Source organism: Psammomys obesus, unplaced genomic scaffold (genome assembly GCF_907164565.1).
Source record: "Psammomys obesus unplaced genomic scaffold, mPsaObe1.curated_primary_1811, whole genome shotgun sequence".
Lineage (NCBI taxonomy): Eukaryota > Metazoa > Chordata > Mammalia > Rodentia > Muridae > Psammomys > Psammomys obesus.
In genome coordinates, this window is record NW_026592325.1 from 761,832 (window position 1) to 789,638 (window position 27,807).

The following is a 27,807-nucleotide window of genomic DNA, read 5'->3' on the forward strand; positions in this document are numbered from 1 at the left end:
TGTGTGTGTGTGTGTGTGTGTGTGTGTGTGTGTGTGTGTGTGTGTGTATGCTACAGCCTGCATGTGGAGGTCAGAAGACAACCTCAGGCATCGATCCTCAACTTTCACCTTGTCTGAGACAGGGTCATCTGGAAGCTTCTCAACTTCCCATCTTGCAGTAAGAACAATGGAATTATCGACACAGTCCAGCTTTATGTGAGTTCTAGGGATTTGAACTCAGATACTCACATTTGCATGGCATGAGCCATCTTCTTGCTTTTGTTTTGTACTTTTATTGAGACAAGGTCTACCTAAGTAGCCTAGCTGGCATGGAATTCACCAGCCTACTGTCCCTGCCTCCTGGGTACAGAGACTGAACATCAGGCCCACTCTTCCCCCTAGCCCTTCTGTCTTTTTCTCACTACAAAAGACCTGGCCCTGAGCCTGAATAGGGGAGGCTTAGGTTCTGCACTCAGGACAGCATGATAGTAACAGACAATAGGAATGGGCTCACTTCACTGAGCCCTTATCAAGGGTTAGCATGTGTCGACTCATCCATTTCCCCAACTGCCTTCTTAGTTTAGATGTCTCTTGTCCTTAGTCCCATTTTACAGATGAGTAAACTCTAAATTGTGTAGTTTACACATCCCAGGTCATTTGGACCAGCCACATAACAAATAAGGCCAAGAAATCTCCGCTAGGGGGCCCCACCTCCATTTAAGATGGCACTCAGCCAAGCAGTGCCCTGCCCTTCTGCACCGCAAGCTGCAGGCTGCCCCCACTCCTGCAGAAGCAAAATACAGAGAGCAACTAATAAATTGAGTGCAGATTTGCTGCCCAAGTCCTCTTTCTACATGAAACCGTTTGTCACTGGGGGAAGAGTGCTGGGAAAGAGGCCAACACCAACACAAAGTAAAAGTAGCCTTGTGTGTGTGGCCTCTTTAGCATGAGTGCTCCTCTGGAGCAGGTGCATGAAGGAACACAGAGTGTCAGCAGGGCTGAGGTCAAGAGCAGGGTGGAAAGGGGGTAAATGGGTCATCTCCACTTCTAAGACTATGGTCTCCAAAACCGGAGCCTTTGAAACCAAAGACATGGCTCTTACCAACTGTGTGACCTAAGCCTGTTTTCTCACCACAGTAGTAACATGACTCCCTTATAGGGCAGCAATGAGGGTAAGGGAGTTCCTATGGCTTTAGAACAAGGCATGGAATATGACACCTCTGATATGTGTTGGATGCTATTGTTATTCTTATTATTTGTGGTGCAGGGGGCGGGGCATAGCTGACAAAATAAGATGGAGGCTGATAGGGACATCACCCACCGCCTCCACACTCCCTGTTCTGATGCCAAGTCCTGGCAGGCTCACCGACCTCACTGGGCTGGGTGCCTGCTTGCAGTGTGATTACAGGATTAAATGCTGTGATTGTCACAAATTACCATTGCATGGCTATAAATAACTTGCAGGGAAGACATGAGGGTCCTGCTGTCTCCCAGGCACCATGCCCTCTGTTAGGTGGGGGCTGAATCCTGCATCTTCACTGGTAACATAGACCTAGGAGCTCCCACAGCCTCCAACTGCCTAGTATAAGCTCCCTGGGGCCCACACAGTACTCTTGGAACTGGTGGATGCACTTGGCATCTTGGCCATCGATGATGCTGGAGCAATTCTCAATAGTAGGGATAAGAGCTGAGGGCTAGAGGATGGGTAGGGGCATCTGCAGTATCACTTCCCTGCCTTCCCACCAGGAAGTATCTCCCTTCTTCTGCATTTGGGGTCTGTGCAGTTTGCTTCCTGCGTAGAGCCACAGATGTTGCACTCTCAGCCAGGGGAACAGGAGATCTTGCCCGGTAGATACAGACTCTGGTCCCTTAAGTACTTCCTGCCAGAACCAGAGTCACTGGCAGGATAGCAGAGGCCTCTGTGAACAAGCTGACAAGTAGCCTTAAGACTGCCCTGTTGCCTGTCCTCTGTCTGTCCCCCTGAGGCTTTGCTTTTTGCTATTGTTGCTGTCACTATGTATTCCAGGCTCACTTCCAATCCTTGGCAATCCTCCTGCCTCAGCCTTTTTTTTTTTTTTTTTAAACTCCTGAGACAGGGTTTCTCAATGTAGCCCTGGTGTCCTGGAACTTGCTTTGTAGATCAGGCTGGCCTCAAACTTAGTGATCTACCTGCCTCTGCTTCCCAAGTGCTGGGATTAAAGACGTGCCACCACATGGGGCCTGCATCAGCCCTTTGCATCCTGAGATTACAGCATGTACATCCACACCCAGTAAAGCTAGTCCTTTTAAGAACTTCCCACAATAATCAAGATCACTGAATCTGATTCTCCCACAAGACAGAACTCTTCTACTTCTTGTCACTTTTGCTTATGATGAGCTTTGTGCCTCTGAGCCTTTCCTGCCTTTGTAGGAAACCTGAAAACTCCTATGTATTCTGCAAAACTCAATTCAAAATTGCCACTTTTTCTGGCAAGTCTCCTAGACCATGATGGTTATCTTACCATGCTGAATGGGGGTATGACCTGCTAGGGTTACTTTATTTTCTCTTAAACTAGATGCATGGTAAAAGGAGAACTTATCAACTTTTAGGATCTGGCATTTTTGTAAGAACTATTTAAAAGTGATGTTCCCAGGTGTTCACAGCTATACAGCCTCTCTGAGCTGCTCAAGCCCCTTGAGACACCAGGGTCAGGGAAAAGCCCCCCACCCCCCTTCTTCTGGGAAGCATAATTCCCTAAGCAGGTCCCTGGAGGAGCTAGAATTTAGTTGCTCTGGGAATGTGAGTACCTCCTGAGTTGTGCATTGTTCCACAGCTGGAGGATTCCCAGGCTTTTGGGGGATGAGATGCTAGCAAAGCCACCTGCGAATGGCCCCAGGGCCTGGTCATCAACCACCTGTTTCTTTCTACCACCTGTTCATTTCTGTTTGCATGGCCTTGTTCAGGCTAGGTTCCTACTAGGCCTAGACTTAGGGCAGGTAAGCTGGCTTTGTGACAATGTTTTATGATGGGCTACTTCAGTGTCTGCTCCCAGCACCCTGCCAGCCCCAGCTCTGGGATGATGACCCACCCTGCTCACCATGGCTCCTTCTGCTGGCAGAAGAATAGAAGCTATTTTTGCATAATCATACCCTTGGAAATCACAGATCATGATCAGCCATTCTAATTACCATATGTGCCACACTGCTCCAGAGACAAAAGCCAAGGTCAGCACCCACGTGCTTGGTTCCCCAAGCAAAGCATCTGTCCCCACTCTCTTGCCACTCATGCTGGGACCCAGTTTCATTTTCCATCCTGCCAATCCCCTGGCAGTGACTATCACCTCTACCAGCTACCTATAGGTTGAACTGAGCAAAGCTGACAGCCTACGACCATGTAGCCTGTCCTGAAAGGGAAATAAATGCCTATAAGACATAGAATCACTTATGCGTATAGAAGCACGGTTTTGCACCAACCAAATGGCTTTGTTCTCTTGCTCTAAAATAGATCTTGAATGTCCCAGTAGTGCCCATGTGTTGAAGGTTTGGTCCCCAAGCTGCAGTTCTACTGGGAAATGGGGTCTGGTGGGAGGAAGGGCCGTGGCCTTGAACTGTCTCTGGGGCCTCCAGCTCCTTCCTGTCCTTCCTTTTGCTTCCTGGACAGCAGTAGGTTCTCCACCACACTTCCCAACACTGTGCCACCCGGGCTCCAGACCGTAAACTGACACCTATGAAATCCTGAGCCAAAACAATAGGTGTGGCCTGATCTCCTGGTCTCCTGGTCTCCTACAGCACAATGCAGACAAGCCAGCAGAAAGCAGAGAAAGTCACAGGCCTTTTCCAGAAAGTTCCTGGACTCATAAAACAGAGAAATTTTCTATCCAATGAACCTTTCCTGGAAGCTATTTTTTTAATATTTTATTTATTATGTATACAATATTCTATCTGCATGTACACCTGTACACCAGAAGAAGACACCAGATCTTTTTATAGATGGTTGTAAGCCACCATATGGGTGCTGGGAATTGAAGTCAGGACCTCTGGAAGAACAGCCAGTGCTCTTAACTTCTGAGCCATCTCTCCAGGCCCCTCCTGGGAACTATTGAAAAAGTGAAAATGAACCAGGCCTGGCTGAACTCCATTGAGTATTCAACCTGTATTTCTTTAAAGTTAATTGTATCAAATGGGGTTTGTTTATTTTGTTTATGAAAGAGTTGACTAACATGGGCCTACTTCCTTCCTCTATCCCAGTCTTGCTGCTAGGCAGTCCCCTGAAGGCTCCTCAGAATTGGACTGGAAAGCTCCTGGCTTCAGTCATCATCTGGACTCCAGAGCTCCCTCCCCTGAATGCTCCCCAGCCTCCAGCCTTGTGAAACCACAATTCTTGGTAGGTACAAGGGGTAGGGAAGAGGTCTTGAGCCTTGTAGCCAAAGGAAATCACCTAAATGTTGTAGATTTTTCTGCATGCTGGGACGGTGATTGAGTCCCTCCTCCCTTCTCTACTTTTCTTTATATTCTACCACTTCCTTAGTTAGCACATATTTTAGTCTCAAAGTATATATGAATACATACCTTGGATGGACACTATAAACACGTGTTGTCATGTTTACAAACTGGTCTCAAACTTAAATCTTCTATCTGGTTTGAATACCTAACTCAGTATCCCTTTCTGATTTCTACTCCACTTGTTATCACCCAATTCAGGTCAGAGCTGAAAACACCCAAACAAATCCAGCACTGGCCTACAAAGATGATCTCAAGCCTGAAGGATCATGTGAGCAAAACCTAGTCATGTGACCAAGTCTAAGTCACGTGTCTAAGTCACGTGTTCTAGGCCATTTGTCCAAGTCTAGTCACATAATTCAGGGCTGCACAATGAGATTGCCCAAACCAGAATTACAGTTCAATATGAGGATTTCAGGCCACACTGAAGACATATCTGGAGCCTGCTAAGTTGTCAGGAAAGCTGTAGAAAGTCTAGTGGCCCAATTGAGAAAAAAGTGGACCCAAGTGGGAATGCAGATCCACAGTGCACGCCCAGGCTGCAGAATCCACCTGCAGGTCCATGCTGTAGAACTCCATGCTGATTTCCACAGCAGATTTACAATAGAAATTAACGCTGCTGCTACACACTGCAGAGCCATATATCCCCCACCAGACGTACTGACTCTGTGGATACACCCTGCAGATTCAAACTATCGATCCACAGCACAGAACCGCTCCAGAGACCCGTGCTACAGATCACTCAATAAATACACACTGTGGTTCCACACCACAGATCCACAGTGATAAGCCAAACCACAGATCTACACTGCAAAGCTACTTATGGATGCTGATCCACATTTGAGCCAAGGGAATGGAGGGCAGGGCAACATGTCATGGTAGGGGGAGTATCTCCGGGTTGAGCACACTTTGGAAGCGTTACAGCTGTCCACAGTGGCCTATGCTGGCCTGCAGGCAGGGAGTTCTCCACCCAGGTTATATAAGCAAGTTATGCAATATCCACTTGGTAGGGATGCTGGGATGGAATGCCTATCCAGGGTTAGGGGGAGGATCCTGCACCTTGTTAACCCTCTCAAGACCAAAACCCAACTGTATCCACCTGACTTTGCCTAGCTACCAGGTGGCTTTAAATGGATCCTAGCCAAATGAAAGCCTGACCATTGATCCTGACAAGGGCCTGGGCCCTAGACCCTACCTCTTTTTTTAATATTTTATTTATTATGTATACAATGTTCTGTCTGCATGTACACCTGCAGGCCAGAAGAAGACACCAGATCTTATAACAGATGGTTGTGAGCCACCATGTTGTTGCTGGGAATTGAACTCAGGACCTCTAGGAAGAGCAGCCAGTGCTCTTAACCTCTGAGCATCTCTCCTGCTCTTAAGAACATGCTGTTGGGTATCATAAATGAGCCCAACAAATGAACAGCTCAAAGAGATAACTCAGCTAAAGAAACCCATGTCAGGGATAGAAAGCCACCATCTTGAGATGGCCAGAAGGGTGTGGCATCCCTATCCCTGGTGTCCTCACTGAGCCTACTGTACTTAACACAGGTCCCTTCTCAAGTGCCTAGTCATCACCCTGTGGCTAGGACAATTTTCACATTCTCCTGAGAAGCCAGGATGTCCTAACCATCTCACAGAGAAAACCAAGACTGGAAAAGTTTACGGACTTTTCTCCAGATGGAGTGGAAGGCTTAAGTATAGAATGTCCCCACAGGCTTGTGTGTTTGAACAACTGATATGCACAGGATTTGAACCAGGCCACAGGTCAGGCTTCTTTCTTCCTAAAGTTAGGGAGTAAGAAAGGGGTCATCTCTTCAGTCTTCAAATGTCTCCTCTTCCACAGCCCTGTCCCCTCACAAAGAGCCAGAGGTGGGAGGGAAAACAGGCAGTCCCTGTCATTGGGTACAGGAGCTTGCTGGGACAGTGGGGTCTGACTATTCCCTGTCTAGTCATCCCTGGACTTACTTGCCTGGAAGTCCACACTCTCACAATGGAATGCAGCCCCCTCATCCAGCCCAAGCCTTCTTCGGCCATTCTTCCTAATCTCTGGGGCTCCTAGCCAAGGAACAGGAAATGACTCTCACACATAAAAAGGTGCTGAGAACCCTAAAGTTTACTGAAATCACCCACAATTCCTTGTTTGTGTTTCTCAGATCAGCCACTACCAACACCCTGTGAAAAAGAAGGTTTTCTGCATTCCTTTCTGGTGCGAGTGAAAACCAATACAACTTCTGAAGAGGGCCATCTGACAGTGCTATTAAAATACAAAATGCCCATGACCCAGCAAGGCCAAGTCCATGTGGCGAACACGCTACAAGTACCCCATTAACCACAGCTATGCTGCTTACAATACTGAATGATGACAGGCAGCCTATAGTGGACAAGCTAAATAAAATATATCACAGAGATCTAGCACATACTCAAGGCCAAGATCAACGAACCTCAGTGTTGTAAATTTTCTGAAACAGGAAGGGAATCATGGTATATTACCCACAGAAGACAACTGCTCCCCTCTGCGTGGGGTATATATAAAAATATCTATGGAAGTGAATATTTATGGATATGTTCATGTTTGCAGAGTCTGGATTGGGACATGAAACACTCGTCATCCTCTTCACATCTGCGAAGAAGGGCTGGGTGAGCCAAGCTGGGCACAGAGAGGGAGAGAGGTGCGTGCGTCATCATTCATGGCTTTTGAGTTTTTACCTTGTTCATGCATGGCCTACTCAGGGAAAAAAAAAAAAAAAAAGATCAAAACTAAGAATATTTTCAATGTGCACGTAACAATGTGATTTATTTTTCCTTTCTGAGATACGACTTTATATTTTCTGTCTGTTCCAACTTCTCCTTTGCCTCAAGGTTTGTGGCAAAGCTCCCCAGCTCATGTTTTCCCTTTGTTAGCAGGAAAAGATGATTTGATCACCCAAGAGGATAATCTTCAAGTTGAAATAAAAGGTTCCCACCTCACCAACCCAGTTGAGGGGAGGATGGAGACCTAGGCTGGGCCCTTCACAATTCCATGAGGGAGGGGAACTCCCAAGGCCTGGATACCTTGAGACTCAGGAATCCACTGAGAGCTACAGATGGAGACAAAAAAGAGACCAGAGATGGGGTTAAAGGTCATTGTGCCCTCCAGTGTGGGCCTGCTCATATGTGCAGGGTGCAGGGCCGTACACACCAATCAGTGCTGGAGGAAATGCAGATCCCCAGGGACAGTGACAGGAAAATTAGGGAAGGAGATCCCTGTGTGCTCACAAAGAAGGGCCCTTCCTCTGCTCAGCTAGGTGGGAACCCAAACTCATGCTCTCTGTGGTTTCACCACATCAAGTCAGTGGTCTGCTCAAGTGCCCTCCACTGCTCCATTCTACTGACCTCACACCCTTAGTCCTGTGTCTGAAGAGAAGGCTACATGGCTTCTGGTAATGTTGAGCCATGGGAGCTGCTATAGGAGAACTGGGGAAAGGTGGGGTGCTCCTGTGCCGGGAACTCTTCAGGAAGCTGCCCTTATGGATGCCAACTGAGTCATCTGTGAACTGATCTCTTTGCAAGGCTCTCCTCCTGCCATGTGGCTTGTGAGCCTTCCCTCTAGCCAGTCCAGGACCTCTGACTGAGTCACAGGCTGCATTCTACATCTCTGTGAGCTCACCATATCCTCTAGGCCCACCTTTCTTCTTGTTTCACACTTCTTTGTCAACCACAGTCTTCCCATAGCCCTTACTTTGCCTACCTCTACTAACATTTCCTCCTTTCTTTCAAACTCAGCCATTTCTGCCTTTCGGGCAGTTGGCAAACATCCCTCTCACCACGGGACCCTTGCACCTCTGCTTCTTATGCCTGGACTTTTTCATACTGCCCATGTGCCCACATTTCTTACAGAAACATCCATGTTCCTTTCTCCTTGAGAGGAGGGCATGTCTCATCCTCTCCCTCCCTCCCCCACAAAGCAGCATGAATCTCTTTCCTGGAACAAATCTTTACAATTGTTTTTATTTTTTTAAATTTTTGTTTAGTGTTGTAGGTATTCTGCCTGCGTGTATGTCTGTGCATGCCTGCATGCCTGTGCCTGTAGAGGCCAGAAGAGGGTGTTGGAGTACCTGGAGCTGGAGTTAGAGATGGTTGTAGCTGCCATGTCGGTGCTGGGAATTGAACCCAGGTCCTCTGGAAGAAAAGCCAGTCCTCTTAAATACTAAGCCACCTCTCTAGCCCAGAGATCCTTACAATTGTGTGTGTGTGTTCATGCACACTCATGGACACGTGAGTGTACACATGCAGTTGACTCTCTCCTACCATGCTGGTTCTGGGGATAAATCTTAGGTTGTCTGCCCCGGCAGTAAGCACCGTTATCTCTGATCCATCTCTTCAGCCCACAGTTGTAATTCTATAGTTATCTGAGGGCTCTCCACCAGCTCCCAGACTATAAAATCCCTAACAGATAGACTATGTTCATTAGGCTCTGCTCTGTTTTATCCCCAGAGACTATCATGGCCCTGGCTAATAAAGGTATTCATGATTAAATATTTCTTCAACAAACAAGTGAACAAACTAATGATTTGTTCCCATTCTGCACAAGCGTCAGAACTGCGCACAGCCCCAACACAACAGAGAGGCTTTGCAGAGACTTGCATCTGTGCACACAGCATGCACCAGCCCCAGGTAAACAAGCACCCCAGTTCACTGCCACATACTAGTGCACAACCAAAGGGTGGGGGATGCATTCGTGTACAAGCACAAAGGAAGGAAGCATGCCAGGCCCAAACATACGCACACATGCAAGAAAAAGTGCTCCCGAGGCGGACGTCTGCCACCCTGAGCTCATTAAAGCCGGCTAAATATAGCCTGTCTGCAGCTGTGCTCAGCAAGCTGCCCACACAGGCCAGGAAAAGATACCAGTTACCAGGCGGAGGAGGGGAGACCAGCTGTGGACAAGGGGCTTTGCACACTGTGCCTGGGAGTCATCCCAGTGGACTATGATCTACAGGTTTGTAGGGAAGGAAGCCTAGGCAAGGGGGTACAACAGCAACCTTGTCCAGTGGGGAAGGTGATGCCAGGATGCCCTCGTCATTTCCATTTAAATTGAGGATCAAAGCTCAAACTAGAGCCAGGGGCTGGTGTCTGGACTCAGCCCCTGAATACATTTAGGCTTAACAGAGGTTAGGGTAAGGATGAAGATACAGAGTCAGTCTGGGACCAAAAACTAGAGCTTAGTATTGATGACTGCCAGGTTCTGGTCTGGGGACTAGCGGAAGTTAGGAAGCACCCACCCTGATCTGCAAACATGGCTGTGCTTAGCTCTCCCACATGCATTGGCCCTTGGGAAAGCCAGTTGACAGCCAGCGTGTCAAGTTCCTGTTGTATGCCCTATAGGCCAGGCCCAACCCTGTGGGCTACAGTAGGTAAAACTTTTCCATGCAGAGGAAGCTTCCAATGTCCTCACATGTCCCCCCCCCTTACAAACAGTCTGGACCCAGAGAGATGGGGATGGAGGGGAGGTTTGATGAGTGGTAACGAAACTGGTCCTTCAGAAAGAAACTGTGTGACATGATGGGCAGAGTACTTCCCCCAGTACTTGAGGCAACTGCAAAGAAGGCAACTTAGATCCAGACTGAGCAGGCATGTTTAAACCCTGACATTGGTGGAGGACAGAGAACAGAACGCCTGCCTTCCTTAGAAGTTAACTGCTCCAGTTCATCTTTGTTTTCACATTGTGACCCTGAAATCATGGTTTCAGCCCTTCCAAGATCCAGGTTTAATGGGGAAAGCCTGGGAAGTTCCCACCACACCAAGCAGCTACTGAGTCAGAGGGACAGGGGAGGTCTTTGGGATCAATGTCTCATATTCCCACATGACACTTGTGTGGTGTGTGAGTAGAGGCAGTGGGCCTCATGTCCTATAGATGATGCAGGAAGCTTATGGCAAGTATAGGACATGCCTTCCAGTCTCTGCAGCCATAAAGGGGAAGTGAGAGAGGCTCCCTAGGGACCTGCATCCTCCATCTGCCAGGAAAGAGGGCACCTCTCTCCTCCACAGGGATACTGAGATGGTGGAATCTTGGACTTCCCCACTCCTGTGAGAAGCATGTGCCATAGGAGTTCATTTGCTAGAAAGGACGGGGAGCTATGTGCACACACAATTAACATCCAAACTGCAACAGAGGAGAAACCCTGATGGGAGGAGAAGGCGGGCAGACAGGGATCAGGGAGCAACTGAGCAGCATGTGAGTGAGGCCAACATGGCTAGAAGGCCCAGGTTTCCTACAAAGGCCTCGCTGCCACTCTTAAGGACATGCGGGAGGCATGGAGGCCAGCATGGAGGCCTGCCAGGGCAGGCTAGGCAAAAGAAGCCTGGGCTTCCTTCAGATAAGGGATAGGGCAGAGTGAAGGAGGTGAGCTGAAGCTCTGCTGGAGGCAGTGTACTGCCCTAGGGTCCAATTTGGCAAGGTGGTGGTAAAAATGGAAAAGGAGCCAGGGTTTGAACTTTGGATTTATGGAAAATGGTACTTTTCTCTCTGAAGAGAAAAATAGAGCAGTGAGCTTTGGTCCCTCAGGACCCACATCCAGGGAAGTGCTCACTCGGGAACATGGAAAGTATCTGAAAATGTCCCTGTGATCATCAGGCAGTGACAGGCAGAAACACAAAGAGATGTGGACAAAGGAAACAAAGTGGCAAAGAGGCAGCAGCAGAAACACCTCAAATAACAGACCCACAGGGACTCCATGTGCCAACAGAAGAGAGGGCTGGGCCCCAGTCCTGGCAATGACTGCAAGGCAAACTAAAAGGAATGGCCCAGGCCCCCTGCTCCTGAGTCCATGCCCCTATCTTGTCCCCACACCGAGAGTGCTCCCCAGTTTCTTTCCACTTGGTTCTAAATAGCACAAGTGGTCGTAGGCTTCCAGACCATCTTTCCAATAGCAGGGAAATGCAGGACTGTGTGGAAGCTACAAGGATCAGGGGATCCTGAACACACAAGTACCAGAGCTACTAAACATAAGGCCTAGCAATCTCCTACCAGTTAGCCAGCTTTTTGTTATTGTGACAGAATGTCAAAGAGAAACAATGTAACCATGTGAGGGTTTATTGGGACTTAGATATATCTGTGCTGTGCTGAGGTAGAACATCATGGCAGAAAAGATGTGAAGTTACAAAGTTGTTCACCTCAAGGTGGTCAGGAAGGGGTGGGGCCGGGGGGCAAGAAGCTAGGGACAAGATAGAACCCCCAGGAATATGACTCCTGTAATGGCTGCCACTTCCCAGTGACAATATCAGATTATGAATCCATCAGTGATTGGATACTCCAGGTGGAGACCAAGCCTTCTTCCTATGACCCCATGGCTACAGGATGAGGGAAGGGGCACTGGGGGTGGAACTAGTTGCTCTTCATATCCTAACCGTAACAGAGGAAAAACACTGCTTCCATGATGGCAAACCAGGCAGCCATAGGATAAGCCACAACACAACTGAGCTTCATAAGATGCACCCTCACAGCTGGCCCAGGGCTTCCAGCTGTGAAAGCTTATGCAAATACAAGGTATAATTGAGAATTACAAGACCCTTCCCATGCATCTCTTACACAGCCAACCAAGAAAGCAGAGTTCAGCCATCTTTCCACATACAATACATATAACGAGACTCTGAGAGGTTAGGTAACTTGCCCAAAGAGGCACAATAACTAAAGAGAAACACAAGGCTCCAAACCGCAGACTTTTAAAGCCTGACAGCACAGCGCCACTCCCAGGTGGATCTGATTCCTCGCCCAGAGGAGTATCTTACTTTCAGAGTTTTAAAATACCCACGTCTAAACATAACCCATGGATAGAGCCTTTTTAAATTCAGGTCACAAACTTTTATTTTGCCCATTTAGGATTAAAAATAAACAAACACATTACCATAAATTACTAACATCACTTCATAAAAGAAAAATGATTTTAATGTCTGAAATTGTTGGCAGGACATAATTGTAGAGCTATGTGAAAAGCTTTGCTCTCAGCTAAAGACTTTTGCCGTCATAGAAAAGCATGGTACAATGTAAGTCCCCTCCCTTCCCAACATACTGGATTTCAGCTTGGGTAGCATTGGCCCAGTCGGCCCCAGAGACATAGGTTTTATGGCTCTAAAGTTCTTGTGCACACCAACTGATATTCTTTCCTTCATAAAAATATCCTCAAGGAGCAAGACACAATGGCAGCTTTCAGCAATGTAATTTTGACCAAAATCTATAACCATGAAATAAAAAAGATTTTACTGCTACTGAAATTCAGTGTTTCCCCAGGGAGGCTCAGGAGACACTAAGCATTCTGTCAATTCAACTGTGTATGTGGGGACGTGGGTAAAGGGAGCTGTGACCTACCTCCTGGGGACAAAGCCTATTGCAAGTGACTAGCTTTCACCTCCAAGTGACTGCTACAGCAGCAAGTCATAATGGTACATGCCTGTACTCCCAGTACTTGGGAGGCTGAGACAGGAGGATTGGCAAAAGTTTGGGGCCAGCTCGGACTATACAGTGAAACTCTGTCTCTAAAATAAATATAAAATAAACAAACAAGGAATCCTGGTACAGTTGATCTGGGCTCTTCCCACCCTCAGAATTTACAATGGGGGGAAGGGAGCTGTTGTTTTGTTTTACTTCTTGGCGGTTCCACATGTCCTAGTCAGTGAGACACAGGCAATCCTACATGGGCTAATTCAGACAGAAACCAAACTTGCCCATGAATATGCCTTTCAAAACCAGCCAGCCACACCTCAATCCATACCCAGCCACCAAGCTTGTCTTCTTCTGCCCTGAGGCAACCAGGGCCAGGTGCCAGATATCTAGGGACCAGCAGAGTGAAAACCCTGTCATTATTTAGACCACCAGTCACAAGCTGTTCTCCTGCCCTCCTTCTCCAAAGAACTTCCACCCACCTACCCAAAACACACACAAACTGCAGCCAGGGCTAGGGCCTCCATCACTCCCTGCTTGCCACTGTAGTGGCTTGCAAATTCTGTAACCAACTCTTTTCATTAATGGCCTTAGTCTCTGTGTCACCACGCTGTCACCTCTATAAATTAAGAACCTGCAGGCACAAATTTGTCTGCCTCTCTTTCCTGGCACCTTGTCCTTTCTGTTTGCTGATATGATGGAGATACGAGCCTGGGGGCTGCTCCTGACAGGCTCACAGTCACCAGCTGTTCAGGGCAGCAGTGCCTTTGTTTGCCTTGTGACATTGGGGACCACCGTTTGTGGATGCTGGTGTCGACACACCCTCCACAGAAGCTCAGCTGAGGAGGAGAGAGCTTAAGGGAAGGTCTCAAGCTGGGGCCTGGAGAGCTAGGAAGCAAAATGGGTCGAGCCTTCCCAAAGCTATAGTTATAAGCAGAACAGCAGGCAGAAAAATGAGGAAGTTCCGAGCCCTTGTCCCAAACTCAGCCTTATATGGAAGTCAACATTGCCATATTAAAGACAAGATCTGACACAGATGCTGCTCACCAAATCTACCTGGTATGTCCATGGGACATGTGGCCAGCATGCTGACATGACCTTGGCACATCCAATCCCATACCCACCTTCCTAAGAAAACTGGCAGAAGAAATCAAGACATCAGGAAACCCCAGAATTCAATCCCAGGATCCTGACTGCAGAGTCAGCCATTCTGGGAGGGAATCAGCATGTCTAGGGCTGGTGAGCTCACTCAACTAAATGGTAGAGGCACTTGCTGTGCAAGCCTGAACCTGAGTTTGATTCCCAGAACCCATGATAGGAGAGAATCAACTCCAGAGAGATGTCTCTACCTCATGCGTGCACACATGCACACACAATCACAACATCTGGAAAGTAGAACGTATTTTAAAGGGAGCATGCTCTGGAGCACAGCCTTGAGCAACCTCATTCACTCTGATCTTGGTCAGGACCAATTATGTCTGCTGCAAGTTGGCATCCAAATGTTGATGTCCACCAAGGCTCAAGAAGGCTGCCTTCCCAGGCCCTCCCAGTCTCCAGCCCCATGAAAAGGACAGTCACCAAACCTTCAGTGGTCCTGTCTGCTCTGCCCTATTCACTATCACGGTCTTCAGCCTCTTGCCATAGCGCCAGCTCTGACACCAGAACTACCCAGCATTATTGGCTTAGAAACCCCAGGGTCTCAAGAAAGCTGCCTAAATCCAGGCTGAGGAGCCCTGGGCTTTCTGTTCCTGCCTAGGAGCAAGATGGGGGAGATCCTTTCACCCTTGGAATGCTAAACCAGAGAGGAGACCTGGGGGCCACCACTCATCCAATGGAAGGAAAGGGCTCCATGGGGCCAGGTGTAACTCACGCTGCTTCTCCTGCAAGATGCTGGACGTGCACGCTGTGGCCCCATCTCCTGTGGAAACAAGAAGGAGATGAGCAGCTGGATCCCTGGTCTGGCTTCAGCAATGCAGCACTCCCTGGGGAGCTTCTGGCAATTGCCACTGCCACTCCAGAGCCAAGGGTGGCAGGGGCATCACTCAAGTTTCCCTCCTTTGTGTGAGACCCAGCCCTAAGCCCCCAGAAGACACCATTGGTGAGTACTGGTTAGCTCCTTTGTGATGATGCCTTTGACCTTAGCCTTCCGGTAGCTGGGTCCTCCTCTCCTACCTTATGGGGCAGGGCTGCCAAGTGTTGCCTCTTTCCCCTTCACTGCGTCCTATGAGGGTCTGAGCTGGGCACTGTGTTTAGGCAGCAGTTTAGACTTCCCTCCACCCAAGCTTCTCTCCTCAGTTTTGGGTCAGTACATCCTGCTGCCTCTGGCTTCTGTGGACATCCCACATTCTCCATGACTAGGACTTCCTGAGTAACTCCGAGTTGCCCCACCCCCAATACATATGAAGCAACCTGGTTCTCCAAGCAAGTGTTCAGGGCAAAGCAGGACACCCCCCCCCCAAGATTTCCTAGACCATGTGAGGCTGCCCTGTCCCCTCCCTCGCAGGACTCCAGGGCAATGCCATCAGGGAAATATTTCTGTTTTCCCAGCCAGTCCTGCTGTGACTCCTCTTCCAAATGTATCTGACTCTACAGTTGTGACCCAAGACATCACCTTCACAGCCCCTGTGTCCCGGCCTCTGCCTGCCACATCTGCCTCCAGGGCTCATGTCACCTGAATCAAAGTCCCTGTTTCCTCCTCAGAATGGATAGAGCATCCAGCTGTGGTCTGAAGGCTAGGATTTGGTTCACACCAACCCACTGTGTGACCCGACACACCTGCCTCTCACTCTCTGAGCTTCATTCCTACAAAACTTTATGGACACAATGCTCTCTAGAGATGCTCTAGGTAAAGAAAGCCTCGAGGTCAAACACCATCTGTCCTTCACTTACTGTGTCCATGGGAGCCTGTGTCTACATAGCCATGTGCCACAGTCTTCTAGGATCGAGGTCACACTGGTAACTTCCTCAGAGGATGAGTGTACAGTGAGTACTGGGAGCTCTTAAAGCACAGGCGGGCAGTTAACAAGCACTCACTTTGTAGGACTGCCCTTTGTTGTTGTTGTTTATTTTTGAGACAGGGTCTCACTATGTAGCCCTCTCTGGCCTGGAACTCTATGCAGACCAGGCTGGCTTTGAGCTCAGAGATCTGTCTGCCCTTAGCTTTTCTCATGCTGAGATCAAAGGTATGTGCCACCATGCGAGTTTGCCCTTATTGTTACTGATTATTTACTGATTTACTTGTGACAACTGGCTCATGACCTTGTCTGTTGTCTTCATCACAACACAGAGTGGAGCCAGATGAACAGGGCCAATGGCTAATGTGTGTGAGAACTCAAAGTGCTCCCTAGTACCAGTGGCAGCACAGATTCTGGGTCCAATAAGAATCCAGTTGGAGAAGAGAGGCCTGGACCTTCATGGAGTGGCCTCTATCCAACATGATGAGATGGCCACATACTGTGTTCAAGGAATGAGAGTAACCCAGATGCAGACAGAAACCAGAGAAGAGCCAGGATCAGACAGCGATGACAAGTATCACTCTTGAGCATCACCTGAGGCCACAGAGCATAGGTGCATCTGAGCAAAGTCACATTGTGTAACACAGAAATGAGGTCACACATCCTGTTTCCCACTCATGGTGCCAAGGGCCATGGGTGATACAGAGATGAAGAGAAAACTGTGCACAGGGCAAGAAAACCTCTGCATGGGGCATGAATGCAGTTGGCCATGATGGATGGGGATGGGGAACCATTTTCAGCTGAAGCCCCACAAGGCCTCCAGCAGAGCCATAATTTGAGCTTCCAAAGAAAGAAAAAGACAGGGTGCTGCAAGCAGTCAGCAAACACCATGCTCAAGGCATGCCAACTCCAGGGGAGGCAGGATGCAGGGGCGGGTGACCCTGGGCAGGAAGCCCATTTCTTTGAATATAATAGGTAAAAAAGCCAAGTCTGGGGGCAACAGCAACTCAATATCCTCCACATTCCAAGATCCTGCTGCTTCTATCGCACTGAGGCCAGCTACGTTAGTTATCTGGGTTCTGGGAAAAAGGAAAAGCAACGGCTCTGCCCAGAGATCAAGAAGAACACCAAAGATGCCAACTTCATTCTGAAGACTCTCTATGCCAATATGTACTCCCTCACACTCAGGGTTCCTTGTGAGCACAGTAGTGACTCAGTGGTCTGGAACCCCCACTTCCTGAGATAGAACACACACTCTGGAAGCCCACCATCTCCCAAGTCCTCCACTGCTAGCCTCTGCCAACCACTGCACCTAATGGACAGCTGGGGAGTGGAGTGATACATCTGCCCTCCCATCCAGGACTGACAAGAGTGCTTATCCCCAGGAAGGGAGCACTTGCTTCCTGGATAGAATGGGTAACAGCTTACTGCCTCTGAGTTATACTCAAGAATATACTGTGATGCTGCCAGCCTAGGAACGCACAACAGGTGGAAACATCTGTCCCCCACCTTGCCTGTGCCCAGGCTCCTGTTGGAGGGTGGGGAGAGGTGGCACAGAATAGCTGGATGGGACTGAGGAGGCCTTGGGTGTTGCAGTGCAGGACCACATGCAACAAAGCCTCAGGCTTGGGTACATGACATGTCAGACTTCACTCACAAACCACAAAACTGCAGATAAAATAATTCAGAACTTAGAACAGTAAAACCCAAACCAAGGACTCTTTGGAGCGTTGGCAACAGCCCTGACTATAATAAAAATGTCCTGGCATTTCTTATGTACCTACCAGGTAAGGGACACCATTCTGGTTCACCACCACAGGTTCACCCCAGGCCACAGAAGTTCCACACCTACACCCTTTATGTGCTGCTGGTCCCATTCAGAGATCTCATGACCACAAAGCAAGTACAGCCTTGAGCTGGGGCAGGAGTTTCACCAGAAAGATTATCTATTGGAGAAGTAGCGCAAGGGCCTGAGAGTCCCTTGGAAGCTGGGATGTAGAGAGTAGGAGAAGCCAGGAGGCCTTTGAGCTTGAGATACTGGGGCACAGGATGTGCATAGATTTGAAGAAGGGAGTGCTGGGGAAGGAGAGCAGAGCCAAGCTCAGAGATCTCACAGCCAAGAGCATGGCTACTGCTACATAAACTAGGCAGGCTATACCTAGGAGTGCAGGAGTTTTTGTGGTGTCCTGTGCTCTCCACACCTGAAATAACCATGGCTTCCGCCTGTGTAAAATAGGCCCCTCACAAATAAGAAGATAGAGACTCAATAGGGCTCCATCTCTTGGCCACGACGACCCCTAGTTCTGATGGAGTACTATTGCTCCCATTACCCTCCTCTTCCTCTTGTCTAGGCTGTGACTTCCCAGGAGGGCTCAGGTGGTGAGAGAAGAATCTTCAGGACAGAGAGGCTGAGGGTGGGTAGGAAGAGAGCAGAGACGGAACTACTAGCAAAGGGTGTCGAGACTGGCCAGTGGTTCCTGCAGACTTAGTTCCCCTACAGTGATGCTGGAGCCAGGTACCCAGTGAGACTGGGTGCTGAGGTAGGCCAAGTTGAGTCTGCTCTTTGCTGTTGTCATTTTTCTTTACTAATTTTGTTCTTTGATGTTTTATAGCGATATATAATGCATTATGATTAGGTTTGCCACCTCCCGTACCTTGTCTTTCTCCAACCTGACCAATCCCCTTGCTTCGTGAAAGAGGGTCTAACTGTATAGCCCAGGCTGGCCTGGAATTGAAATCATCCTGCTCAGCCACCCCACCACCATCACCACCCAGTGTGCTAGGATTACAGAACATGGTGGGCCTACTGTCCACAACATAAATGATGTATCCGTGGTGGTGGAGAGCAACAGCAGCAGGCTGGCCTTGCCCGCTCAGCCCAGACCAGCTTTACCTCCCCTCAGAGCCGCCACCAATGCTAGAGGAATCATCTAAGCTGAGAAACACGGTTTCCTGATTAGTAGGCTCCCAGGACGTGGGCCATTAACCAAATGTGCAGCTGGCTCAGCGTTGCCTAAATGAGACCCCACTTGGCCTAGAACTTTCCAGGGCCCCTGGGCCCAACCGTTTTGCTTCAGCTTCAGCTTGCTTATGTCACAGGAGTTGCCAGAAGCTCCAATAAGCAGGATAGATATGCAGGACTGCTGAAGGCTGCAGGCAGTGAGCTGTGGGCTGGAGCCTGGGATTAGGGCTGAGGGCTCAGGGCTGGAGGCTGGGGACTGGGAGCTAGGAGTCGGGGCCACTGTGGCTCCAGACTGTAGCCCCATAGATCTTGGCTTTTCCAAGTTCGTACATTCTGGGGAGTTTGGTCACAGCATGTCCCCAAAGAAGACACTCTCAGCCCTTGCTAATGACTTCTTCAGTGACCTTTTTCTTCTGCCCACCAGTCTTCCAGAAAACCACACGCTCCCTCCAGAAGAGAAGCAAAACCTGTAACTCTGAACTGATCTCTTTCAGCAAACACGCAGAACAAGAGAAGCTGCCAGCTGCATTCAAAGGGAGGTTGGTTCTGTTGTATTGGTATGGGGGAGAAGGTTCCCCTTTCTTGAGGAGAAGGGGAGGGAGGAAAGGGGAAAGATGGTGGGAGGGTGGGACTGGGAGGAGAGGAGAGAGGCTTTGATTGGGATGTAAAGTGAATAAATAAATTAATTAGTGGGAAATTTTTTAAAAAGAAGGCTGAGTGGCTTCTGGGGAGGATTTCAGACCCTGGGGAAGGATCTGGAAATTCTTCCATAGCACAGAATGCTGAAGCTCCTAGGTGCTCTATACTCTCCTATTACTGGCCTTGGGAGCCCTAAACTAATGGCTCAGGCCAGCCATTAGTTCAGTTAGTAAAAGAGGCTGGTGTGCAAAGACTCACCTGTGCCTCCTAAACATGTTATTTCCCAAATGATGGGCACCACTGAACTTCAGGTTTTTAAAGTTCATTCCTTCCAATCCCCAGCCCACAGTGGCTAGAGCCTGGGCTGCTCTTCTGGCCTTCCATCTTGCTTTTTGTAATGAGCTCCACCAAAACTAGCTTATCACTACCATGCTTAGGATATTTCACAGACCCAAAGCCATTCCCAAGAAAGCCCCTACTTCCTCAGCTTCCACACAGGACCTCCAGCTTCAGCTTCCCTTCCCTGCCTCCTCCCCAGAACTATGCCATCCCTTTGTTATTCCCCATCTAATGCCTCGTATTAGAATTAGAGTTCATATTAGAATGAACTAATGACAACTGTGGGGGACAAGGATGGTCATGCATACGGGATGGGGGGCTTTATCCTCCACTCTGTGGGAAGCAATGACTCCAGCTTTCACTACCACAGGAGCACAATGTTGCTGCTCTCCTAGCTTAGGAACATCACAGTAGTGGAGAATGAAGACAGTAAATTGATTGCATGACCCAGACTTTTTCTTCTGCCCCAAATCTCTACCAAGGACATAAAATACTTCCGTATAAATCTCCAGCAGCAATGAAAAATAAAAAGGAATGTCCTCTGAAAACAAAAACTGTGCATAAGTACCCCCCTCCCCCAAAAAAAGTAAAAGACGGTTCTGAAGGATGATGCTAGGAATGGCTACAGAATTGGCAAGACCCAGGGCAAAATGGAAGGTTAAAACCCTTTATTGAGGGCTGGAGAGATGGCTCAGAGGTTAGGAGCACTGACTGCTCTTCCAGAGGTCCTGAGTTCAATTCCCAGCAACCACATGGTGGCTCACAACCATCTATAATGAGAACTAGTGCCCTCTTCTGGTGTGTAGGTGTACATGCAGACAAAACATTGTATACATAATTAATAAATCTTAAAAAAAAACTTTATTCAAAATCATTTAGGATTTCAAGATAGTGACAGCATAGCATAACATGGACTGTGGCCACTTCTCAGTATGGAGCCTTGTATGACTACAAAGAACAAATACCCAGAAATGCAGCTGAGCAGAAAAGCGGGCCTAAGCTCAGCTGTATGGGGAAGAACTGAGGCATGCTCAGGGAACACAGCAGGCTCAGGATGCACCAGGCTCTGGGGCACCAGAGCCCCAGAATTCTGCAATAATTAGAACATCCACAATGCATGAGCCAGTGCAAGGAGCCTTGCCTGATCCCTGAATGTGCCAAGCAAAACTGTCCATCTCCATATGTGAGAAAAGGTGGACATCTGAGGCATAGGACACTCTGTGAAGCTGGAAATACGCAGGAGGAATAACTCAGGAGCTGAGCTATTCACCCTGTAGTGTTTGCCAGCTCTCCCTAATAATCACATGACAGCAGGTTGTGCTAAATAGACAGATTCCATCACTCAGAGCTCTGCTAACAGGCAACTACAAACAAAGTGGAACACAAAGCCAAATATTGCTAAACATGAAAGGAAAGCCAAAGCTGTGCAAGAAAGATATCAGACTCAATGACTGAAGCCAAGCAAGTAGAGGGAAATGGAGCTGTGCATCCCCAGAACCAGCTTAGCATCATAATCCTTAATCACTCTTAAGTTTGAACATGCAGCAGAGTCCCTTAGGGGACTAGTTAAAACAGCCCCTGAGCTCTTCTAGAATTTGGCTGGCTCTGTATGGCTCGGTGGGACTCCTTCCCTCACATTTTCCACATGTCCCCAAGTGATGCTAATGCCATTGGCCCAGGGACAACTCTTTGGAAGCCATGTATTTAGATGCAGGGACATAAACCAAAGTTGGGAATGAACAGCTAGGGAACAGTGCTCTTCACAAAGCCAGGGGCAAAGAAATTCATCAAGGATTTCTAGCCACTGACTGCTTCTTTACCATCAGTGATGATGTGATTGCCTAGGAATAAAAAGAGTTCAGATCATAGACATCTCTTTAGGGATAACTCATAGACGATTAGTATAAATGATTCTGGAAGATATGAACTCTGAGCATAAGAGGTTAACAATATGGCAGAAGCTGTCAAGGAACTCAAAAGATGACTGAATGTATAAAAATCAAATATACCAAAGAGACCCAACACCTTCAAACAATAATAATCCTCAACAATCTAGGAATGTGAGCAAACTTTCTCAACCAGACAAAGGACACCTTCAAAAACCCCAAAACTGGGTCTAAAGAGATGGCTCAGAAGTTAAGAATACTTGCTGTTCTTGCAAAGGACCTGGGTCCAATTCCCAGCACTCAAGGTTTACTATTCCTAACTCCATTTCCAGGTGATCTAGCCCCTGTCCTGACCTCTGCAGTACCAGGCATGAATGTGGTACAAAGACAGACGTGTAGCAAAACACTCATTTACATAAAAATAAATAAAAGACACTGCAATTAACATGTAATGATAAGAGGCTGAAAACATCCGCAAATGATCAAGAATAAGACAAGACTCTGTTTTTCCCACTTCTATTCAATATTAGTGGACCTAGTCAGGGAAATTAGGCAACAAGGAGAAATAAAATGTAACCAGACTGGAAAGAAAGATGCAAAACTACTTCTATACAGTCTTATGTATAGCAAATTTAAGGGATACTTCTGCTCTTACACACACACAAGTGGGTCTGTCAGGGTTTCAGTATACACACAGAAATGACCAACATACAAGGTCAGTTGCATTACCACATATTCGCTATAAACAGCCTGAAAATGAAGTTAAGGAACAATTCCAGTTACAATAAAAAATGTTGAGAAGTAAATTTAATAAAACAAGTGTTCAGACTTGTTTATTAAAAACTATAAAGCATTGTTGAAAGAAATTAAAGAAGAGGGAGCTGGAGAGATGGCGCAGTAGGTCAGAGCACTTGCTATACAAGGACTTGATTGCAAATCCTGGCGCCCTGGCAAAAAGCAGAGCGGCTGCATGTGCTGGTGCCCCAGGGCTGCAGGAGGTAGACGCAGGAAGAACGTGGGCTTGCCAGCAAGCTGCCCCGCTCCAGCTTCACTGGGAGACCCTGCCTCAAGTGAATAGAGGAGAATGATGGAACAGGACACCTGACATCCTCCACTAGCTCTGTGCACATACATGAGCATATACCACACTCTCACATATACATGTACATACACACATACACATACAGACACACATTAACTTTAAAGAAATAAGTAAATTAAAGACATTCCATGTTGACGGGTTAGGACTGGTAGCGCCTTAAAGGTAAAACTCCAGCTGCTCTCCGGACTCAGCACAGTCCCAGCTGGCCCCTTTGCAGAAATGAGCAACCCCACCTAAAATTTCATATAGGAATACAGACCAGTCAGAACAATCTTGAAAAAAAAAAAAAAAAAACAAAACAAAGTGGTTGATGTCCCACATCTGATTTCAAGCTCATTGTAAAGATACAGAACTCCCTGGCACATAAACATAAGCAGAGAAAGATGGAACATTTGAAAATAAATTCATATGCCTATGACCAGCCGACTTTGACAAGGATGCTCAAGCAATTCAAGGTGTAGGAAAGTCTTCTTAACACATGGTGCTGGGACAACTGGTTATCTACGTACAAAAACAAAATAGCTGAGGGGTGGGAGAGACAGCTCGGTGGTTAAGAGCACTTGCTGGTCTCACAGAGGACCTGAGTTTGGGTGCCAACACCTACGCCAGACAGCTCACAGCACCTGTAATTTCACCTTCAGTGAATCTGATTCCTCTAGCCTCCTTCACATACAAAAATACAAACACACATAAAACTTTAAAAATTAAAAAAAAAACAGTTAAGAAAAAGTTGAATCCCTACCTCATATCATACATAGAAACAAAGTCCACATACATTGATTTAAAAAACCTAAATATAAGATCTAAAACTATAAAATTCTTAAAACATATAAATCATCATGCTCTTGTGTTAGGTGATGGTTTCTTGGATACAGGACCAAAAGTCTTAATTGGACTTTAAGAAAAATTTAAATGTTTGTGCTTCAAAAGACACTGTTGGATAAATGAAACAGCAACCAGGAAGTTGGGGAAATATCCGTAACTCATGTATCCAGTGAGATTCCAGTGTTGGGATGCATCAGGACCTCTTACAGCTCAACAGCATAACGACATCCAGTGGTCAAAATATTCGAGTATAAAGTTCTCCAAAAAGAAAAGCAAATGACCAATAAACACTAACATAACTAATCACTAGGGAAGTAACTAGTCAAAGCACTCACTAGGAGGCTATAACCTAAAAGGCAGAGGATATGAACATCAAGCATTGATGAGGATCTGGAAACCAGGGCCTTTTGATGTCACCAGAGGGAATGTGAAATGGGCACTTCTTTGGAAGACTCTGGCAGTTCTTTAAGAAGTTAACCAAAATTACCACGTTGTACAAAAGGTCTAACTCTTAGGTATTTATCAAGAGAGCTGGTTGCACGAGCATACACACATGCAGGGAGAATGGGGTCATGGACACTGACATGGGACACACACACAGTTATTAACAATAGCCTAAAAGTGGAAACAATTTCAATGCTATTCACCTGATAAGTGGGTAAACAAACAGAATGGGGTAACATGCAGCCATAAGATGCAATGGGGTACCAATATGTGCTGAAATGCAGTGATTCTCAGGAACATCACAAAGAAAAGAAGTCACACAAAGGGCCACATCTGCTGGATTCCACTGGTGAGGGCAGGAGCGATTCCTGATCTGGATGGGGTTTCTTTGGGGGACAATGTTCTGGAACTAGGCAACAGTGGTGGCTATGCACAGAGGTATGAAAGTCACTGGGATGTACACTTTGAAAGAGTGAATTGTATCACATATGCCTTATACCTTGATTTAAAAATAGATTTTGGCAAAAGGTATTTTACTTGGACAGTGTTCACAGTAGCTGCATGTTCCTTTGAAAATAGAATCAGATAGCCCCTGCCCTGTGCTGTAATCTCACTTTCAATCCTTGGCTAATTAATTCTGCCTTAAGTACGTGGTCTGTTCTCACCCATCTCCAATCAACAGAAAACTCTGAAATTTAATAGAGCAGGCAAAACAGAACATCAGAGAATATAGAATGAACCTGTGGTCTCTATGACTCAATACCAGGTTGTTTGGGGAGCTGTTTGAGAGCATAAGTAAGTGGAAAGATGATTGCTGAAAGAAAACTCAGCTCCACAGATGCCAGCCAGCAAAACAGAAAACACTGATGTGAAGAAAATGGACAAGCCACTGTTTAGACTGGGGAAAAAATGTCCAGAATCTAAACAGAACCAAGAAATAGGAATACAGACAAATTAGCCAGGTGTGGTGGCACAGCCTTCAATCCCAGCACTTGGAAGATAGAGGCAAGCAGATCTATGAGTTCAAGGCCAGCCTAGTTTATATAATGAGTTTCAAGAAAGCCAGAGATATATAGTGAAACCCTGTCTCAAAAGAAGAGGTTGGGGAGGAAACAAGTAGAAATGTGGCTACAAACATTCCTGCATCAACCTGGCATAAGCACTGGAAGAACAAACAGGAAAAAATTACTTGAATTAAGGTACATGAAAAGGGAACTTCCCAGCAATGAGAGTACATCCAGGTGGCAGACGCAAACAATGCCAGTGAATCTCATTCGGGAACAGTGTGAGCAGAGTGCAAAGAGCTGACACTGAGCATTTGCAGCTTCAGGAACAGGACCCCAGGTTATCCGCAAAGGAATGAGGATTACATTTCCCTCAAACTGCTCACCAGAGACACTGCATGCCAAGAGAGCCAAGATCTCCTGGATGTAAAAGATGCTGTATTCAAAGGCAAAGCAAAGGTTTAGAACCAAGAGGACTTGTGGAGCAGGCCAGATGGTTTAGAGGGCAAAGCTGCTTGCTACCAAGCCTAAGGACCTGTATGTGATTCAAGAACCCACATGATGGAGTGAGAAACTGTACTGGTTGATATGTTTGGCCTAATAGATGGAGAAACTAGAACCTACATGCAGAAAAAGTTTATTTTTAAAAACGTGTATGGAAGCCCAGCATGGTGGACACATCTTTAATCCCAGCACTAGGGGGGTAGAGGCAGGTGGGCCTCTATGAGTTCAAGGCCAGCCTACTCTATAGAACAAGTTCCAGGACAACTAGAGCTACATAGAGATCTTGTCTCAAAAAACAAAAACAAAACAAAAATTGTATGGATTATTTAGAGATGAAAAAAATGTGTTAAAGAAGAAAGGACTTCAAAGGAATAATACTTAAAAGTCAAACATCCCAAGGACTAAAAATCACAAATTAACAATAAAAATAATCTGTGCACCAAGATTTATAAGAATGGTTCTGAATACTCATTAGATCAAAAAGAAAAATATTGAGGTTCTGAGTACCTTGGACATGACTGAGTGAAGACACTCCTTATTCAGACCCTGTCAGGTGGACCAGTGGCCAGGATACATGATTTGTGGTGATTAAAACTTGAACAATTTGAGGATTCCCTTTAAGGAAAAAAATTCATCATTGCAAAATTAATCTCCTGTTAAAAAATAATCTCTCCAAAGCTCAGAAATGACCAGTGAGTGCCTTCTATTCTCTCTCTAAATTGCATCACTTGGAGAGTAAGCAGGAAGAAGTCATGAAATAAAATATCAATTTATATAAATTAAATAGGAAAAAAAATAGTTGATAGTAGAGCTGATTAGAAATAAAACTAAGAACCATTTTTTTTTAATTAAAATTGGTCTTTGGAAAAAAAATTAAGAATGATGGGGAAATGGATACATAACAATGGAAACAGGAAAGACATGATTTTATTTAGAATTTTTTTCAACCTGATGGTGGGCATTTCTGAAACCATAAGGCAAGGACTGTTCTTACTGATAAAGTGGGTGACATTCTGATTACGCCATGGCAATCAGAATTAAACCAGAGCCTGCTCTCACTTCTGCTGCGAGGTACTGACCTCACTGGGACTAAACAGCTCAAGCACCTATTGTAAACATATGCGATATTTTTATTGTGAATTGTGATTTCAGCATTAAACATAGAATGCTGGGGCTAGAGAGATGGCTTAGTGATTAAGAGCATGTGTTGCTCTTCCAGAGGCCCCAGGTTCAGTTCCCAGCACCTACATTGCAGCTCACAGATTATCTGATGCCCTCTTCTGGCCTCTGTAGGCAGCTGCATGCACATCATGTACATAAATTCCCACAGGCACATATACACAGAAACAAAAATAAATAAATCACCTTTTATAGTGAGTTACCCTGTAATGGAGATGGGAGTAAATATGGAGGCAAAATTCTAAGATCGCTATGCAATGCAATATAAAAGAAAAATAAGTAGTATAAATATTGGCAAGAATATAACTGCTAAGATTTTTAAATGATATGGCACATTGAAAAACCCGAAAGAATCAGCTGACAAACTGTTAGTGCTAGTACAGGATTTCAAAGAAGCAAAATTTCAAATACACAGCTGTGGTGGTTAATTTTGATTGTCAATTTTATTGCACTACCAAAAGTCTAGGCCATTAGTGTGGCACAATTTTGCATCTATAAGGGTCTCTGTGAAGGGTTTCTAAAGAGGATTAACTGAGGGAGGAAGACCCGCCTCAAATGTGGGCACCATCCCACCAGCTGGAGTTCCAGACTGAAGGAACAGGACAAAAGGAGAGGCTGGGCGATGGCTCAGACAAAGCCCTCACTCTGTGTACAAGTGTGAGGACCTGAGTTCAGACCCTCAGCAGTCACACAAATGTGGGTGGACCTGCAGGCTGCCTATAATATCAGCTCCCGACAAGCTAGCTAGCCAGACTAGCCAAATGAGTAAACTCCAAGGGCCTCTGTCTCAATATACAAAGTAGAAAATGATTGGGGAAGATCCCTAATGTCAAACTCTGGTCTCTTACGCACAGGTGTGCATTCACTCATGTAAACATGCACACATGCACACACGCCACACATGTAGACACCTGTTTTTTAAAAAACAAAGAAAGATGGAAAGGAAAAGAGAAAGAGGAAAGGAAAAGAAAAGAGAAAGAGGAAAGGAAAGGAAAGGAAAGGAAAGGGGAAAAGGGAAAGGAAAGGAAAGGAAAAGAGAAAGAGGAAAGGAAAGGAAAGGAAAGGAAAGGAAAGGAAAGGAAAGGAAAG

General features: G+C 46.6%; 1 protein-coding gene across 2 annotated transcripts in view; it reads right to left on the reverse strand.

Annotated features, from left to right (window-relative positions):
- The window catches only part of Pitpnm3 (PITPNM family member 3), an 85,946-nt gene that overhangs the window by 29,261 nt on the left and 28,878 nt on the right, over nucleotides 1–27,807 (reverse strand). Inside the window, exon 4 of one of the 2 annotated variants that reach the window (XM_055613093.1) lies at nucleotides 14,751–14,798. The exons of the other annotated variant lie outside the window; for it this stretch is intronic. Within the exon in view, the coding sequence (XP_055469068.1) occupies nucleotides 14,751–14,798 (48 nt within the window). The remainder of the gene's footprint in view (nucleotides 1–14,750; nucleotides 14,799–27,807) is intronic. 2 annotated transcript variants of the gene reach the window in all.